Source organism: Musa acuminata, chromosome BXJ1-9 (assembly GCF_036884655.1).
Source record: "Musa acuminata AAA Group cultivar baxijiao chromosome BXJ1-9, Cavendish_Baxijiao_AAA, whole genome shotgun sequence".
Classification (NCBI taxonomy): domain Eukaryota; kingdom Viridiplantae; phylum Streptophyta; class Magnoliopsida; order Zingiberales; family Musaceae; genus Musa; species Musa acuminata.
The window spans coordinates 6849857-6867731 of record NC_088335.1 but is presented as its reverse complement, the minus strand read 5'-3'; the positions used below and the strand labels follow the sequence as shown (position 1 = coordinate 6867731).

Here is a 17875-nt window from a genome sequence, read left to right as displayed (position 1 = left end):
TCGCTAGCACTTTTTGATATATCTAAAGACTGGTGTGACGAGTTACGTGTTTGCAGTATGGTATTGGTACATTGTGAGCATCTGATTATTTCTGTACTCGAGCTATTGTGACAGTTAAGATCGGCATCGAAGTACAAAGGTAAAATTTAATGACAAAACTAATTTCCAAAAATTAGATTTCACCAAATGGCTGTCGTTTTTTTGTTACAGTTATTCGGCAGGTTGGTAGCAGACGAGTGCAGAAGCAACATGAGTATGGCATGATGTTGAATTAAAAACGTGTTTTGGGGAAAAAGAGTACTAATCCTCAGCTTTATACAGGTTGTAAGTGATGCTGCACATTCGGTAACTGGCAGAAGCAACATGAGTATGGCATGATGTTGAATTAAAAACGTGTTTTGGGGAAAAAGAGTACTAATCCTCAGCTTTATACAGGTTGTAAGTGATGCTGCACATTCGGTAACTGAAATCCTGGCCACACAACATGGAGATCTCATGGTTGCATTGGGCGGTCACGCTCGACAACAAACAAATGGAAGCAAAAAGAAACTAGACCCGACCCACACAACCCTCATCCTCCCGAGTCCGAAGTGCTTCAGGATTCCCCTCCGTCGCCACCGCTCTGGTAGAGCTCGTCGTCATCGGTTCCGCATCTGAGCTGCTCCACTATTGTCGCAGCTTCAAAAACTGCGATTGGCACTCGCTCTCTCCCAGCCGCGGACTTTCTCGGCCGACCTCCTCCCTCGAAGTCATTTCCCATCTTCGCCTTCCCTCTTCATCTTCCTCCAATTTTACATCTTTATTTGCATTGTCTCCTTTCTTCGGTCGCTCTTGATTCCTTGATTTCTTTTAGATACATGTGTTGTCTATCGCAGATGTTCATCTCTTTGTTCTTAACTTTTCTTTCGGGGTTCGTTTATTATTATGTTGGATGATCAATCGGGCTATTCTTTTATACGATGGGGAGATGAATATTCTCTATTAGTATTTTTTCTGTTCTTTTAATGATTAACAATTTCCCATGGTTCTAAACGGATTTACGTTACATTTGTGGCCCGACTAGTGATGCATTGGTCCGATCAATGGCCCGGGGCTTTGGCGGTTCTTCATATTACATTTAAAGGACTAGAATTTTGATGGGATCGGTATGTAGCAGTGAGTATTTGTTAGTCCAAGCTTGAACTGACACTTGGGTCGTCTAATTTTTTGGACGGTTTGGTCCAATTCACTGTTCCTCAAGTCCATTCAACGGGGTCTTATTGTTTGATTCAGTTTTTCTTCTTATTTATTTAGGGTTATCTTTATCCACCTCTGTTTTGCTTAAGTCGTACCCTTGCGTGTTCATCTGTCAAGGGTCAACCTCTCTGAAACCTTATATGGTCCCTTAAGGACCTACAAAAGAGATGATGGGATAGAGAAAACATTCCACTTAGCATCCACAAGTAATTATTTCAACAAACACATGATAGCCAATGTAAATTACAAACATAGACTTCGTAAACTTTGAACGGTCACACAACAAATGGTCCGATAGTCCAATATAGACTGAACAAAATGAGGCTGCTAAGCCTACTGCTAGCCCTTTACATGCTGTGCAAAGTATAAAAAAAATCAAAAGACATGGACATACATGAGTATTATATCCAACACCTCGTTTATAGCTTTGTCCGTAACAATCTCCCCAACTTATTCCTTCGATGTCCTCGTCGAAGCGTTTGCAGACACTGCATATTTGCTGAGTCTTCAATCTTCTGCTCTAATTGCAACGCGCCTTTAGCTCCCAACTGCTCTTCGGTGCTATTGTTGAGTATTTGAACTTTTATCCGTCATGCTGTTTCAACTTGCCAATTACTTTGAATCTGGTGTGGGGTTAACTGAGTTATGCTGATCTTTGTTGGTTCCTACTGATCCTTCAGACGAGGGAAATGACTTTCCATCTTATGCGTCAGTTTCTCAAACGCCTTATGTCGCTTGAACTGAGTGGATGCCTGCTAGAGCTTTAACGAGTATTGCCTGACAAACTTTGAAGTTTTTTTGGGTCATTCCTCCGTATAATTTGTCCATCGATTTTTCTTCCATTTAGTTGTCGCTTTCAAGTATGTTTGCATTACTTCCATTTTAGATTGACATTCTATTGAAAAATGAAGCGGACATTCTACTCTTAGTAATATCGATCACCATTGGTGAAGATTTGTCAACTATTGTCTTCTATTAGGTTCCTTCGAAGGGTCTTTGAACTTGTGCAAAGCTCTTGTACTGGATAAATCAGAGAATTGTGGTATTCGGTTTCGCCCAATTTCTTAAAGGTTGAGACGACAAATGTTACTCGACTTCGAATACCTCCTCAAAGGTTGTACTTCATACATCGAGCTGGTTACTAGCCTTCATCTGCTCTTTGCTCACACTTCCGAAGCACTCAAAGTGTTTCCATTCATTGCGTTGAATTAGCTATTGTGATTCGCCATCTCATTGCCATCGAACTTCTGGAATGCAAGAAGTTTTGCCCAAAAAGAATAAAATTTTTGTCCCGACTTGGAGTAAGTCTCTAATAGTTTTGGTCACCTCTGGGATTGTACCGCATTCTTCATCATTTATGTCACCTACTCCTGTGAGTAACAAAGGCACAACATTGCGTACTGCCTACTTCGTTCTTTGGTCTCTCGCATCGACTCGAAGTCCTTTGCTTTCGGCTATCTTTATAAGAAGCTCGTTGACACCGGTCTTACGAAATTCCTTGGCCTATGCCCTTCTGTCTTATCTCAGTACTTGGAGTTTGCCTCTGCATTCTCCACCTCCTTGGCCCCTTCCACGACCAATGCTCTCTCTCCCTGAGAGCAAGTGATCGATGACTCCACAGAAGTCCTGCCTTTGTGGTACCATGGCGCTGTCATGCCCATGACACTACTATCCGTTGTCTCGCATCTATATCCCTTTCTTTGTGATCGGCAGATCCGCCTATGCGGCGTTGTGGCACTCCTCCGAGTCCACCTTCATTCTAATCGACTCTTGGTTTTGGGTAGTTGAGTCCCTCTAGACTCATCGTCGCTTTCTCGCCCCTTTCGAACACTTGTTTCAACACCTTTGTGTTCTCCAAACAGTTCCTCTTATTCGATGGATAGACAGACTGCAACTCTCATGCATGGCCTCCGCCATCATATTGTAGGGCTTATGCTGATTCTATTTTTCTTAGCTTCCTTGGTAGCAACGTTCACTTACTCGGCTTTGTCCTCTGACTTGTCAGGCTCCCTTAAGCGAATATGAGCTCTGGAGCAGTCTAACTCTCCAGCTGCTCCAATCATACATTTGTATGATTAAGTCCCCTCACATCGCAGCAAATCGCAAGATAAACTTGGACTGTGATCTCTCCATTTGTGCCATCTACCAGCACATCGCAGGGCCTTTGCCACCTTTGTTTGTGTTCACTCCTTTAGCAATCGACTTTCGTCCACCCGCTCTCGAGTCACACCCGGACGAAGCACAACTCTAGGACAGTCTGTCGCTTACTCAAAATCCATCGACTTTGATGAGATTGATGCACCATCAACTTAATTATTCTAGTAAGTCAAACCGATGAGGCTTAAATGGATTTGATGTTGTATTTAATGGGTTCAACTACAAAGAATGAGTTTGTGTTCACAATGCACTTAACCTGTGAGCTATCCTCTTCCCTCCATTGTCCCATATGCTTATCTACCCAAAATCCTGGCCCATCTTCACATCTTCATGACCTCGAAGCATCATTGCTACCTTGGTTGTTAGATATGCCATCTTTTGCCACCTGCATGCTGTTTAGCGCATGTTGGCGATTTCTGGCGAATGACTATTTTTGATCCGTCCATGGCAATTTCTCATCACAGCTAGGCCAAAGGCAAAAGGATGAGTCTCATAGAACTATCATAAACACTGCAAGTTTGTTGGCTGCTTTGTGGGCTCGATGGATACAATTTTTCATCGGTCAGTTACGAACTACCAATCGCTCACTAAAAAGCATTTATCCCTTTTGATCTTTTTTGTTTGCCACATTATCCCTCTCAAACTAGTCTACCAACTACTATCACTTGCTAGATTTGTGGAAAACTGTTAGTTTATAGCAATAACTAATGATAGAGCTAGTGATTTAAAAAGTGCTAGTTGCTAAAAGACGTTAGGGCCTAAAAATGCTTGAGGCGCTAGGCGCTCTCCTAAACACCCACCCAAGCAAAGCAAGGGGTTCTGAAACATTAAAATATAAAAATTATATAATATAATTGACAAATATGATTATATAAATATAAATATGATATTAAATTAAAAGAATCATTTAGATAATTGTATTTCTAAGCAGGATCCTTTCTTGAATTTTTTGATAAATCTTTTGAATTGCTTTGTACACTTATCATTAATCCTAAAACTCTAATAACAGCAGTGATTGCAAAAGGCGCTCGGGCGCTCGCATAAGCGCTCGGGCGAGGCGAGGTGAGGCCCGAGCGCCTCGCTAATGTCCCAGGCGGCGCGCTTCAAACAGGCGCCGCTTGGGCGCTCGCCCGAGCCCAGGCGCTGGGCGCTTCGGGCGAGCGCCTGGGTAAACCAAGGCGACCGAACCAGAATTTTAGGTCTGGTTCGGTCCTGGTTCGATTGTTAGTTGGTTCAATCGAACCAACTAAACCGATATAACCCCAACCCTAACCCTAACCCAACACTAACCTGCTACCGCTGCCGCTCTCGATCCCGATCGCGATCTCGTCGCTCGCTGCCGCTGCTCGCGCCTCCCGCGAGCCTTCCCGCTGCTCGCGCCTCCTGCGAGCCCTCTCGCTGCTCGTGCCTCCCGCGAGCCCTCCCGCTGCTCGTGCCTCCCACGAGCCCTCTCGTTGCTCGCGTCTCCTGCGAGCCCTCCCGCAAGCCTTCTCACTGCTCACGCCTCCCGCGAGCCCTCCCGCTGCTCGCGCCTCCCACGAGCCCTCTTGCCTCCTGCGAGCCCTCCAGTGAGCCTTCCCGCTGCTCGCGCCTCCCTCGAGGCCTCCCGCTGCTCGCGCCTTCCGCTCCCTTTCCCTTTCCCGCTGCCGCTGCCGTCGCTCGCCGCTGCTGTTGCCGCCGCCGCTCGTCGCTACTTCCTCGTTTCTCCATCAGGCTCAGTATACTCTTAATATTAAGTTTATTTGAATTTTGAAATGATTAATTTTTTGTTAATAGATTAATAATATATTATTTTGATTTTAATGTTGTTAATTTTTATTTATTTGAAATTATTGTTATAATTATATTATATATTTTTATAATTTAGATAATTTTAAATAATTATATTATATATTTTTATAATTTAGCGCCTCGCTTCGCTCGGGCGAGCGCCTAGCGCCTCGGGCGTTTGTGGACCTTGGCGCCTTTTGGCGCCTAGCGCTTTTTAAATCACTGAATAATATTTCTAAATAAATAGAGATTAGTAATGCTAAAAATCTAAATAAGGACTATTATATGATAACAATGGTTAACAATCTACTGTTAACAGTATTTAATAAACTGTTAACAGTAGTTAAAGGAGAGAAAAGATACTGACAGTGAAAAGTGGGAAAGGAGAGGATGGAGGTGATGGAGGAACTTTTGAATGACGGTGATGGCAGCAACGGAGGAAGCTATGGACGATGCTAGTGGAAGCTGCAGACGGTGACGTCGTGGGCAGAGGAAGCTTCAGATGTCTTCGTCGGTGGCGGAGGAAGCTACAGTCCTCTTCCTCGACGATGGAAGGAGCTGCACATGAAAGCAGCAGCTGCGGAGGGAATTGCACATGAAACCTAGGCCTTCGGATCCGTCGGCGACAGAGGAAGCGTCGGTCCTATGCAGCGGCGGAGGAGGTGGCGGCTACGCACGAAGTAGGGTTTATGGCTCAAGGTTGTGTGGGGGAGTGGGAAAAGAAATACCTAATGTATTTCAAGATTGAAAAGAAATAAAGAGGGAAAAACATTTCAGTCTTCTCCAGTTATCATTTCATGTGTATTGAGAAGTTAGGCCAAGATTGAAAAGACCCCACCAATGCTGGATATGGGATGGGCAATATGCAGATTTATCCATGCAAAGCGAGTAGTTCCATGATCTAAATCATAACACGCATGTTGGAATGGAGTAGGCACAGCACTGAACAAATGTCCACTCTAACAGTCTCTAAAGTGTTATAAAGAAGGAAACACATCTTTCTATAAATTGTTACTTCAGATCAAGTTATCCCAGCGGAAAAGACATGTCCAGTAATAGTTTGAGATCAACCTATATGATGATAAATTTTGGAACACTGGGTATTGAAACTTCTTCGCTAAGACGATTTAGTCAATACAAACATCAATTAGCTAGAATCATTTTTCAAGTAGATAAATTATAACTACATTAATAAATTCATTAGAAGGTTAATTTAAACCAGGAAATGCTCCTAAGAATGGCCAATGCATGGAAGGCTCACATGTTCCTATATCTGAAACACGTTGGATTGATTATCAAAAGAATGGTTCGGAGTGGAGCAATGGCTAAAAAATTATCTCCTCATTTCATTGTTCTGACATCAGTTTACTACACAATGAACCTTCATCAACTCCGAACCATTCTTTTGATGTGATGCCAATAAGATTATAACCATTCTTTTGATGTGATGCCAATAAGATTATAACCTACACAATGAAGGTTAGTTATAATCTTATTGGCATGAGAGGGACTGAGCCTGAGAGGGACTCCGGTGTCCATTGTCCTAAAAAGACTGAGCCTGCAGTGATCCACAGAAGTTAGTAGACAATTTTAGCAAAGAATTTATTGTCCTCAACAAATTTTAACTGTAAACGATGCTTTCCAACAGATGAGTTTCAATTGATTGGAGGACTGTGTGATAATACCAATATGCTCCAAAGAGAGTAATACAGAACTTCTTTCTCTAACATGTTGAAACAATGGTTATAACCATAACAAATTACCAGCATTCTCAATGAGACCCTCCCACCTTTCCGCATCCTCGACGTTGATGATCAAATGCTCAGGAGCATACAAGTTCGAGAAGGAAATTGCCTGCAAAATACAATGCTTTTTGGTTCTTTCACAAGCAAACAAAAGGAGCTAGAACTACACAATTTAGCAATCCAGTGTAAACTGATGCTTCTGCTGTAAATAAACCACAGCCCAGAGCATAGAGCACAATATTGTATACAGATCCAGCGGATTGCCAGGACTTTGGTATTAAGCTAAATATGCTCAGGCCCATATTTCCAATCACTTCAGATGATAAGGTCAATACTAATAGCTTCAATATAATACCAAACACTTCAGCAATGTCCTTGAAACTTCAACTGCACCTAGAAATTTCAGTTCAAGGGGTTTAGCATAATCATTGTGGTTAGTTATCTGTTATTGTGCCGTTAAGTTTCTTAAGAGATTTCAGGATCTTTTTTATTAGAGACCATGTCAATATCAGACTTTGTAAAAAGTTGTGGGAAATTGCTCTCATTAGCAATGTGGTTGTATTAGTCATATCTTTAGTTAAAGAAAACTTGTATTTTTGTTGTCATCTATTTGTACTTGGTTCAACCAATACATGTTAATGTTTGTGTATTGTTGTGTGATTGTTAAGCTTGATCCAGCTGTAAGGAAAGCATTTGATGTGGCATATGCCAATATTTATGCATTTCATGATGCTCAAAGGGTTCCTGAGAAGGATATTGAGAATATGACAGTAAGCAAATGACTTGTAGTATTCTTTATTTTGTCACCAAGTTTTTCTTGCTCTCATTAACTGGTTTTGGATGTAATGATTATGCATAGGGAGTTCGGTGCAAAAGGATAGCAAGGTGCATCGGCGCTGTAGGGCTTTATGTTCCAGGGGGTACTGCAGTTTTACCCTCAACTGCTCTCATGCTTTCAGTGGTATGCTCATCTATTCCTAGGGATGGCTGTGGCGGTTCAGTCATGGTATTGTTGAGTTTTGATGCATGATGGTGAACAGATATGGTTGACTTTTGATTTCTTCCGTGCACCAGCCCGCACATATTGCCGGGTGCAAAACTATTGTTCTTGCAACTCCGCCAAGTCGTGATGGTAGCATTTGCAAGGTAGCCTTCTACAAGAACCTTGGCCCCACATTGAGATGAAGTTGAATTCGTTATTTTTGCTGCAGGAAGTACTTTATTGTGCCAAGAAAGCCGGTGTAACTCACATTCTAAAAGCTGGGGGAGCTCAGGTTCAAGGATTTTGAGCACCCTTTTTTGCTCTGCAAATGGCTTTTCTTGTGCTTTGACTAATTTCTATCTGTTATATCTTCAGGCAGTCTCAGCAATGGCTTGGGGAACTCCATCTTGCCCAAAGGTACAAAATTCCAGTATGTAGTGGGGGTTACTTTATGAATTATTTTCTTTTATATGTTTGAGGAAAATATACCAAAAGCAGCTGGTTGTCTTGTAAAATTAGTGACTGTAAATTCTAGGATTACTGGGCTTATGTTATTACAGCTTATCTTCTATTATTCTGTAATCTTCCATGTGAGTACTTTTTTGCATCAAAGAGCAAACACTTCTTGTTGCATTCTTTGTATTTGTTAGGTGCACAATGCATAAATATTTCTTAATGAGCTCAATTTCCAGTATCTCTTTCATTGTGAGCTTCTTTTCATTTTGATGGTTTATATAACCTCCCTGTTGATGGTGCAATAACTATCCATCAAAATCTCCTTATTTGACGTTGATCAAATGTGCTGGTAGAATAAGTACTGACAGCTGTCTTTGGTTTCATTCAAAACCAGACATTTGGATTTGGAGTAATTGCAGATGATGGTTAGATAATGGAAGGCCCCACAACAAAGTTTTTATTCAAAATGAAAAGAAGCTCACAATGACCGAAAGAAGCTCATTTTAATATTTGGGATCATCATTTGACTACGCGTACCACGTTAAGATTTGATATATTAGATATATCATTGATTTCGTATTCTTGTCTTGCTCCTCGTTAATCCTGGACAAGTGAAACTTACCCAGCACCCAGAAACTTCCAATCTAATTAGAATAAACCTAACACCAATTTACGTGATTAATGCCAAACATTGGGATCAAGATTGGAAAATTTGATACAAAGTATACCAACAAGGTACGTGTTTTTACAGACAAATACATACATCATGCTGCAAAATTCCCTTTAAACACACATTCGGACCACAAGTAAATAGAGTGTAATTTATGTAAAATTTTCTAATGATCATCTAAACAAATATACAGGCATACTTAAAGCAAAACTAGCTATGGTTTGGAACTGAATTAATTAGATCATATATACTAATCTAACCAATTAATCATTTGCTATTTTATTCGATTTTTAATCCAATAAATTAACAAACTTATTCAGGCTTGCAAAAGATGAGAGTATTGGATAACTCTTTTAATCGTCAAATTCTTAATTCTTTTTAATATTTTGATTTGATTAATGTTAATTAGTCTTTAAAAAACCTAATTCTTATAAACAGGATGGTGTTCGTGTCATAACATCTTTGTAATCTAGTTAATAAGGATACGATTCACGAAAATAATTTATGAAGGACAAAGTGTAAAAAGGTTAAACCTTTATGTTAAAAAGGTGAAACCTTTATGTGACCTATCAAGTTAATAAATTGATCCCCTTTTGTAAGTAACTATTAAAGCCATGTAATTAAAAGATATGGACAGTATTACCTCTATATTTTTCTTCCTTTTTCTGATCCCCGTGGGCCATAAAAGAAAAAAAGTGAAGCGTGGCGCAACCTGATTCGCCGCTGTCACTGTCTCGTCCGTCCCCGACAACGTCCTGGGATCCATGCGATCGCGTCTGATCCCCACTACCGAAGCCGTCGGTGACCGCACGCACCGAGGTCCTCCCACACGTGCAAGCCCATCTGAACTCCCCGCCGAGTCGTCGCCGAATCCCCCTCCACCGACCCGACGCAACCCACGCCTCACCAGCCTTCGTCCCACTTTCCGCAGCGCATCTCCCCGCCTCCGATCTCGACCGTTTGCGGCTCATCCGACGGTTGCTGCGGCTCACGTACGGGTCAGGCCCACGTTCCGCTAACGTGCTCCGTGGTCGTGACCCTGACCTGCGCGCCTTTCCCCTTGGCTATTTAAGCTGGAAGAGCAGTTCGCCGCCTTCCAAGCTCGAGTCCTCCGTTCCGTTCCAGATAAATCCGGTTCGGTTCTTTTTCTCCGTGGGGCTCGACCGCTTCCATCACGCTCTCGGAAGGATGGCGTTCGTCGACGCCGACAAGCTCAGTTACGAGATCTTCTCCGTCCTCGAGAGCAAGTTCCTCTTAGGCCTCGACGACCCCAACAAGCTCTTCTTCCCCACTTCCTCCTACTCCTCAGCTGGCGCCTCCCCCCGGACCGCCGCAGGTGCCCGAGGAAGGATCCGGATCCTGTCCATCGACGGCGGCGGCAGCCCCTCCGATGCCCTCCTCGCCGCGGTCGCCCTCGCCCGGCTCGAGTCCTCCCTCCGTCACCGTTCCGGCGACCCATCCGCCCGCGTTGCCTACATGTTCGACGTCGCGGCCGGCTCCGGCGCCGGCGGCGTCCTCGTCGCGATGCTCTTTACCAGGGACCACGACGGTCGGCCCTTGTTCTCCGCAACCGACGCCCTGCACCTCCTCCTCTCCGAGAGCCGCCGCCGCGGGCGCGGCTTCTCCTCCGGGAGGGGCCTATTCCGTGGGATGTTCCGTCGACCCGGGAGTTTCTTCCGTCGGATCTTCGGCGACGCGACGCTGAGGGACACCGTCAAGCCGGTGCTCATCCCGTGCTACGACCTCGCCAGGGGGGCGCCGTTCCTCTTCTCGCGGGCTGACGCGGTAGAGGCAGACGGGTACGACTTCCGGATGTGGGAAGTGTGCGCGGCCACGTGCGCCGACGCATCCACCGCGGCGGTCGATCTGCGGTCGGTGGACGGGCGGACGCGCGTCACCGCGGTGGGCGCCGGGGTGGCGATGGCCAACCCTGTGGCCGCGGCCATCACGCACGTCCTCCACAACAAGCCGGAGTTCCCGTTCGCGGCCGGGGTGGAAGACCTCATGGTGGTGTCTCTCGGCGCTTCCGCCCCCGCGCCAGCCGCACCGGGTGCCGCTGAGCTCGTCAGGATCGCTGGCGAGGGCTTCGCCGACATGGTACGGATTCCGGACTCCCCCATCTCCTTTCTCCCGCCCGCTGCTTTCAGTTTCTTTTCCTCTTTCTTCGAGACATTTTCTAGCCCTAACCAATTGTCGGTAAAAAACGTATCCTGACCGTACATTCTCACAATCATCTATGATCAAATATTTTGACGGTTCAGATTAACTCATCAAAAGCCGTGGCTTTTGTGATCATCGTCAGGTGGATCAAGCGGTGGCGACGGCATTCGGACACCTTAGAGCAAGCAATTACTTGCGCATACAGGTAAACCTTCGACTTCCGTGAGCAAACTATACCTACTGTTGGGGTAAACAACTTTATGCCGTGGCCTCGGGACCGACGCGGCTTGTTCGGGGTCCGAATGGCGGGAATCCCCCGAGAGATTCGTCGGAACAGTAGAGGTCGTCGACCCGCTGGTCAATTTGGCCGGGGAGAGGGGTCGTCGTTTTCTCCGAAAAAGGACTCCTCGCCTGTACGTCCGTCGAGACACGCCTCGTCTTCGTTCCTACACACAGGTCGGGTCGGAAGCTCGGCTCGACCCCTCCAACGATCAAGTTAATGATGTCCGACTCGACCCCTCCGACGATCAAGTTAGTGATGTGGAGGAGAGTGCTCTCTCTTTTTTTCCTTTTCCCTCGTATCTTAGAACGCGACGGTATTTATAAGGGGTTTGAGTGTTACCGGATGCACCTGCCCACTGGGAGCAGGGTCGTATCCCTTGATGACGTCTGACATTGCTGTTGGCGTGTCGTGAGGAGGCGAGTCTGAGCGGTCGTTGATGGGCCTCGGTTGGCGTTCCAGCCCATGTTGGCCAGGCGTTGTTAGCCTGTCAGAGGCGCGGGGCGTCAGCTGATGTCACGAGGGTCTTGTCATAATTATTGCCCTTATCACCTATAATAACGTGGTTATAGCCACAGCCGATGGATTGTTCATGGATAGTCTCTGCAGGACACCGCATTCATGTCAGGAAATTGCACGCCAAAGACGATGAGCTCGAAGAGCTCGGTGGAGGCAGCAGAACGCGTTCTGTCACAGCGACACGTGGAGTCGCTGCTCTTCAAAGGGTGAGGAAAGATCTCGGAGCGGACCAACGACGACGAGCTCGACCGGTTCGCGGAGGAGCTCGTAAAGGAGGAGGAGTGGAGGAAGAAGGGCCCGATCCCGACGATGGTGCTAAAGCAAGTGATGACGCCGCGAACGTCGTCGGCGACGACCGCGACCACGGTCACCGTTACCACGACTATTTCCACGAGCACAACATCGACATGATGGAGACGGTGGAGTCGAGATAGCTGCTTGTGCATAGACTGTTGTGGGTTCTAAAATGTGTGTTTTCCTTGGTGGAGGGTATGACATGGGAAATCAATTCAAGCTTGGAAATTGTTCGCTAAATTATTAACGCGGTAGAAATGTGAATTTGGATCTCTCATATTAATTGTGTTTGGAATTCAAGATGGACACTATTTTACCTTCGAACTTATGATTCCCAATTATATGTGATCATCTAAATGATTTTTGGAACATAATGGCTTTCTTTGGAAAAAATCAACATATGATAGCATTAAGAAGCAATCTAAAACCCAAGTATAATCGAGCGTTGGAGTCAAAATAGCACTCGTTTGACCAATGTGATGTAGAAAGAACCATAAGGCAAAAAAGTAAGGCACTGATGCATCCGTGTGATTTGATCGATATCAAACGGTTGTGATAAACTCAAATGTATTATTGTATTTGGCGCGGATGTATCTTTGTGGTTTTATTTTCATGAATGGGGTAAGAGAAGTTTGATCATACATTGTCTTTGAGATCCATTCTCTGGCCATCATCATCGACCAATAGCAGTCGGCGCTTCTTTGGCGGCATCATGATTTGGACAGTTAGTGGCATTAAGATCCGTGCATGGCCCCGTGAACGGCGGGATTTTCCCTCCCTTTGCGCTGCGCTGAACACCCATCGTTCCGTAGAAAAAGCTAAGTTGGTTCTTCGTTGTTGCCGCTGAATGATACAATTAGCAGATCTGTTGCATCACAGTATGCCTTGTTTTGGTTGTAGCTGCTGACATGGAAACTCTGATGTCATCATACGCACAGAGTATATTAGTAGGCATGGTGGCGTGTCCCACGGAAGAGAAGCAACCTTATCATCATTTTGATTCAAGGGAAAGCTGTGGAATTTTCTTCCATGATTGGTACCTTCTTCATCATTGCTATAAACTATTTTATGGTCAATCTTCAGAAAAAAAGAGATTTAGATGTTAGTTGTGGTGTTTTTTATTGCCTACAGAAGAAGTTGGCCTGCAGCTGCTTTGAGTGATCTCAGTCCATTTAAAATGAGACAAGTAGGATGTGGGTGTCACCTGTTCAACATATCAACCTACAACATCTGAGCTTGTAGTTGATGGTTTAACTGTAAACAAATGGATCGATGAAGGAGGACCAGCTTATCTGTGGCTTTAATGTCAGCATTTCTGATCTCAGATCAAACATTAATATTGAATAGCTAAGCTATAAACTAATGAGAAATAGATTAAATGAAAGGTTCCACCAATCACTTCCACAATATACTTGATATGACTGGTACTATGAACTAGTCTGAAGATTAGAATCTACTAACTTGGCAATACTTGACACTGCCAATGGCACAAGCAATGACCAGATCCAGTTGTGTTTTCTGCAATAGCGAGGGGAATATTTAAGATGCACAGTTCTTGATGTGCAGTTTGAATTCTGCAATCAAGCATAATTGATCACACTAAATTTTACACGAGAAGACAACTTAAACAGATCTACAGAGCATGTGATGTAGAATCAAGAACAAGACAGCATCTGATCTTGGGTGCAGTTTCCATTACCCTCCAGATATTATCCTTCAACATTAGTCTTTTTCTGAAATGCCCATTAAACTTGTCCACCCAAAAAATAATAATAAAATCCCATAATAGGAGATAGAAGATTATGCAGTGCCTATGAATACAGTCAGTCACCAAACTATACATGTAGACAACTTTAATGAGTGACTACAAGTAGGTGGTATCTTCTGTTCTAGTTGCCCACCGACCTCACCAAGCCTCAAGGATTCCAAGTTGATGGCAGACGATTGTGTGTTAAGTAATCCTCAAAACCCCATTGTGACACCACCTTTCCCTTTGGATCACCCTCAAACTTGATGAGGTGGTTCAGAACTGTTCTCGAGTCCCTTCTGTCACCAGTGAGCTGGTTCAATCCAGAGTTCAACTCAGGCAAACCACCAGTTTGAGCTAAGCATTTTGTTATGACAAAGTCTTGGCACTGGGATACATAGCTTGGAGATAGGCTGGAGAAACAGGGCACCTGCTCAAAACCCTCTGAGTAGAAAGGGGTTTGGTCAAAGGTGATGCAGTTGTCCATTAGAGCTGAGAGGGACTGTGAACCTGAGTTTTCATGGCTTGACTCCATGCTTGGCATGGTGGAGATCCTTCTGTTGTTTCAGAAGACTCTACATAGGGCCCAGTCTGGCTGCATGCACAAAGAAATAAGTGTCACTGTCCTTGTGATGAGAGGATTAGCAGAAACATCAGGACAAGTACTTTGAATTAATTATTATTATGACAATTGAGTGATTGAGATGACTACTTAGCATTCACACATTAGGTTAAAGATCACTGTATAAGAGTTGAGATATTTTTTATACATACAAAACCAATCAAATATATAGTCAAATAAGGATACAGCAATTGCTTGAAGAAGTTTTCTAGAGTCTATCTCATGGAAGGAAAATGACATATACATAAAAAAGAACTTTATCCAGGATATAGCCTGCTATAAATTGTCATGTATAAGCACTAGCTGTTCTTTAACTCCACTAATCTATCAAGATATCTTCTGTCTGCAGTTGAAGTGTTATCACTGTTCCTTTTCTGAATCATCCCACTTTTATCAGACCTCACTGTGTCCACAGTTAAACAAGTTTCATAAATAGTTCTATCTCTGGATAGAGATTTATGATTTAATCTAAATTAACAACTTTTACCATGTTGTCTTTAAATTTATGTACTTATGCATCTGGATTTATGTGGTCAAGAATTTAAGTTCCTTGCAGATCTTCCAACAAAGCTCTAATGTAAGCCTTAAACCTGCTCGTGGCTCTGTGATCCAATATAAGAAAAAAGGTAAGAAAAGATAGTGATAATAGAACAGAGTATGCAGCAAAAAAGATGATCTTCTTCTCAGTCTGTGATCTATGAGAATTGAGATCACAAGGCTACCTAGAAAGGCAACTTCGGAGCACCATCAGATCCTTCCATGCGGAATTCATGCATGACCCACTTTGTCTTCTTCCCCTTGGGAGCTCTTCCTTGATAGAACACCAAAGTCTTCCTCATCCCAACCAGCAATCCTTTTCGGGTCACTGGTTTATCCTTCCCTGTGGCCTTCCAGTAGCCTGACATGGTCGCCCGGTTGGTCCGCTGCCCGGTCGCGTACTTCAGATCTCGAAGGCTGAAGAGGTACCACTCGTTGCCCCCAACACATGCAGCAGCTGATCCACGGAAACAATCTACTTCAGTGGAAACTGAACGGTTCACTGGTTTCATAAGTTTATCATCAAATCTATCAGAATCTTGGTATTGTTTGGCAGAGAAAAATGATCTGATGGACTTTGATGCAAGATGAATTTGTCTCAAGTTTGATGGAGATAGAGAGAGACAAGGCAAGCACTCCATGGCTTCTTTGGCATCGGAAATGAACCTAACTCCATGATAGAGATTGCTTAAAACCAGAGTGATGAACTCTTCAGCAACATGACATTAGAGAAGATGACAAGCAATAATCTTTGGCTTGAGGAGGCTAAAAAGTTCTCCTTCTGGATTTTGGTTCATTTCAGATAGACATGGGCAGCAGGAATACAATCCACGGAATTCTGGCAGTCAATCATGCAGGAACAGAACACACGAAGAGGTTAGAAAGTGGCCAAGTTTGGCAGAAGCATATTTTCCACTGTTGGGAAAGCCAGAAAGGGGAAGCATGGAGATTGAGCTGAAGAGATAAGAAAGACATAAAACAAGAAATGTACCTTCTTCTGGGATTAGTAGAAGTAAAAACGAAAGGAAGCACACAAAAATTCTGTATGTTCTCAGAAATCATACGAATTAAAGGATATGGCAGCCATGGCAGGGTGCAGCAAACTCAATATTGTCTACAGAATGCTTTTTGATGGATCAAACTGTGCGCTTTCAAGAACAAACACCAGCTGGTTCATGTGAAATCAAGCGGAAACAACACTATGCTACACCAGCAAATGATGTTATACGGGGGAAAGAAATCATACCAGGAAGATCCCATGGGTCACACTTGTTGAGATCAACATCCACCATCATCATGGAACTGCTCTCGGTGCTGCCTCCGGCGGCCTTCGCGGCGAGGTAGTCGCAGACGAGCTCGTCGTCCCTCGGGTGGAACCTGAAACCTGGAGGCAGCTTCGCCTCCACCATGCTCAACATGCTCATGGTGGCGTTCATGAGAGCCGCCAAGCCACAGATTGGAAGCAAGGATGGGATGGGATGTATTAAGGCTAGGGGGGGGCTTAGGTGTTGTATGAATAGGTTCGCCAAGTCAACTTTAAAGGGGAGCAATAGCATGGCATAGATTGGAGGTTGCAGGGAGAGGGGATGAATCATGCCACATTCTTTTTCCCGCTCCTATCATCCTTCCCACGTTGCTTGTTGACGTTGATGGCGACATGCAGATTTGTTCTCGAGTCATTCTTCTTGCTAAGTCGAGTAAGAAAGATTTATCTGCAAGGAAGTATGGCATCATGGTCACATCTCATCCACCAATCGAAGCAGATGAAGATGAACCTAAACAGTTTGCAGTCTTTGATGCTCAGTGTCGAGTTTCAGATCACTGCATTTATAACCAGTATCAATCTGGAAGACAGCAAGAACAGTGTCTACCTCATCAGGATCCACATACCGAGGGATAAGGTTTGAGGTGAAGAGGGTTCTCGTAGACAGTGTGAGTAATGTCCACAGCCACAGCCACAGCCACAGCCGCCTGTCCTTTCTGCCATCAGTCTGAAAGCTCCGTTGTTGTCATGCACGAAGTCGAGATGGTAGTGTTGCCAATCCCACTCGGCCAAGAACGCCATGGAAACAGCGAAAGATAAGTCTGATGCATCTCGTCAGGCGAGCAACTCATGCCACACACAACTCAACATACGTCGAGAAAGGAGACGACAAGCCATCCGCCATTAGATGTCACGTCCCGTTGCGTAATGTACGGTGGTCGGTTACTTTCCTTTCGATTATTATTTTCGTCTCTATTGAGACATCCAAATTGATTAGTATAAATTATTTTTCAGACTAAAAGATGATTTAGGAATAGCCACACATTGCAAAAAATTGAAATGCACAGATGACAGATATAATTTAAATTTAAATAAGGGTTCAACTTCAAATTTTCACAAAGAAAACATAGTAGATGTGTTGAACATGGTACACAAGTCAAAGTTCAAAAGTTCTTCAATGGATTAGATAGAATCTGGTCTTCAATGTCATCCATTAGCTGTGAAGAAAAGTTATCGGACATAGGAGTCACTCTCATCAAACCCAAGTTGTGACTTTAAATAAGAGCTCTTTTGGGATCACAGTTTCCATTTAAAGAGAGACAAAGGCCTAGTCAATTGCTGTGGATTTTTCATGGTGATGAACATTGACATCTACAGGTGCATTGAACTAATCATATTCACTCAGTTTATACTTTACTGACTTGATCCAGTCATTT

The 17875-nt window shown here is 44.0% G+C and overlaps 2 protein-coding genes and 1 pseudogene across 4 annotated transcripts; 2 read left to right on the top strand and 1 right to left on the bottom strand.

The window, feature by feature from the left end:
* Positions 1 to 7106: 7106 nt before the first annotated feature.
* On the top strand, positions 7107 to 8569 carry LOC135592833 (histidinol dehydrogenase, chloroplastic-like). Of its 2 annotated transcripts, none has more exons than XR_010479262.1 (5): positions 7107 to 7678; positions 7768 to 7869; positions 7949 to 8054; positions 8120 to 8182; positions 8266 to 8569. XR_010479262.1 is itself a non-coding variant. In XM_065082520.1 (5 exons), exons 1-5 carry the CDS (start codon positions 7541 to 7543, stop codon positions 8326 to 8328), a joined length of 438 nt encoding a protein of 145 aa, XP_064938592.1. In that variant the 5' UTR covers positions 7114 to 7540; the 3' UTR covers positions 8329 to 8559. The 2 variants fall into 2 exon arrangements, 1 of the variants encoding a protein (XP_064938592.1); XM_065082520.1 differs by having other exon boundaries at positions 7114 to 7678; positions 7983 to 8054; positions 8266 to 8559.
* A 1292-nt stretch (positions 8570 to 9861) lies between these two features.
* LOC108952068 (patatin-like protein 3) lies at positions 9862 to 13276 on the top strand. Of its 2 annotated transcripts, none has more exons than XM_065082508.1 (3): positions 9862 to 11113; positions 11319 to 11381; positions 12066 to 13272. In XM_065082508.1, the coding sequence occupies exons 1-3, from the start codon at positions 10205 to 10207 to the stop codon at positions 12183 to 12185; spliced, it is 1092 nt and encodes a 363-aa protein (XP_064938580.1). In that variant the 5' UTR covers positions 9862 to 10204; the 3' UTR covers positions 12186 to 13272. The 2 variants fall into 2 exon arrangements, with proteins under 2 accessions (XP_064938580.1, XP_064938581.1); XM_065082509.1 differs by having other exon boundaries at positions 9863 to 11113; positions 11278 to 11381; positions 12066 to 13276.
* Positions 13277 to 14020: 744 nt separating this feature from the next.
* Positions 14021 to 16893, bottom strand: LOC135592826 (NAC domain-containing protein 21/22-like; annotated as a pseudogene).
* Between the last annotated feature and the right edge of the window lie 982 nt (positions 16894 to 17875).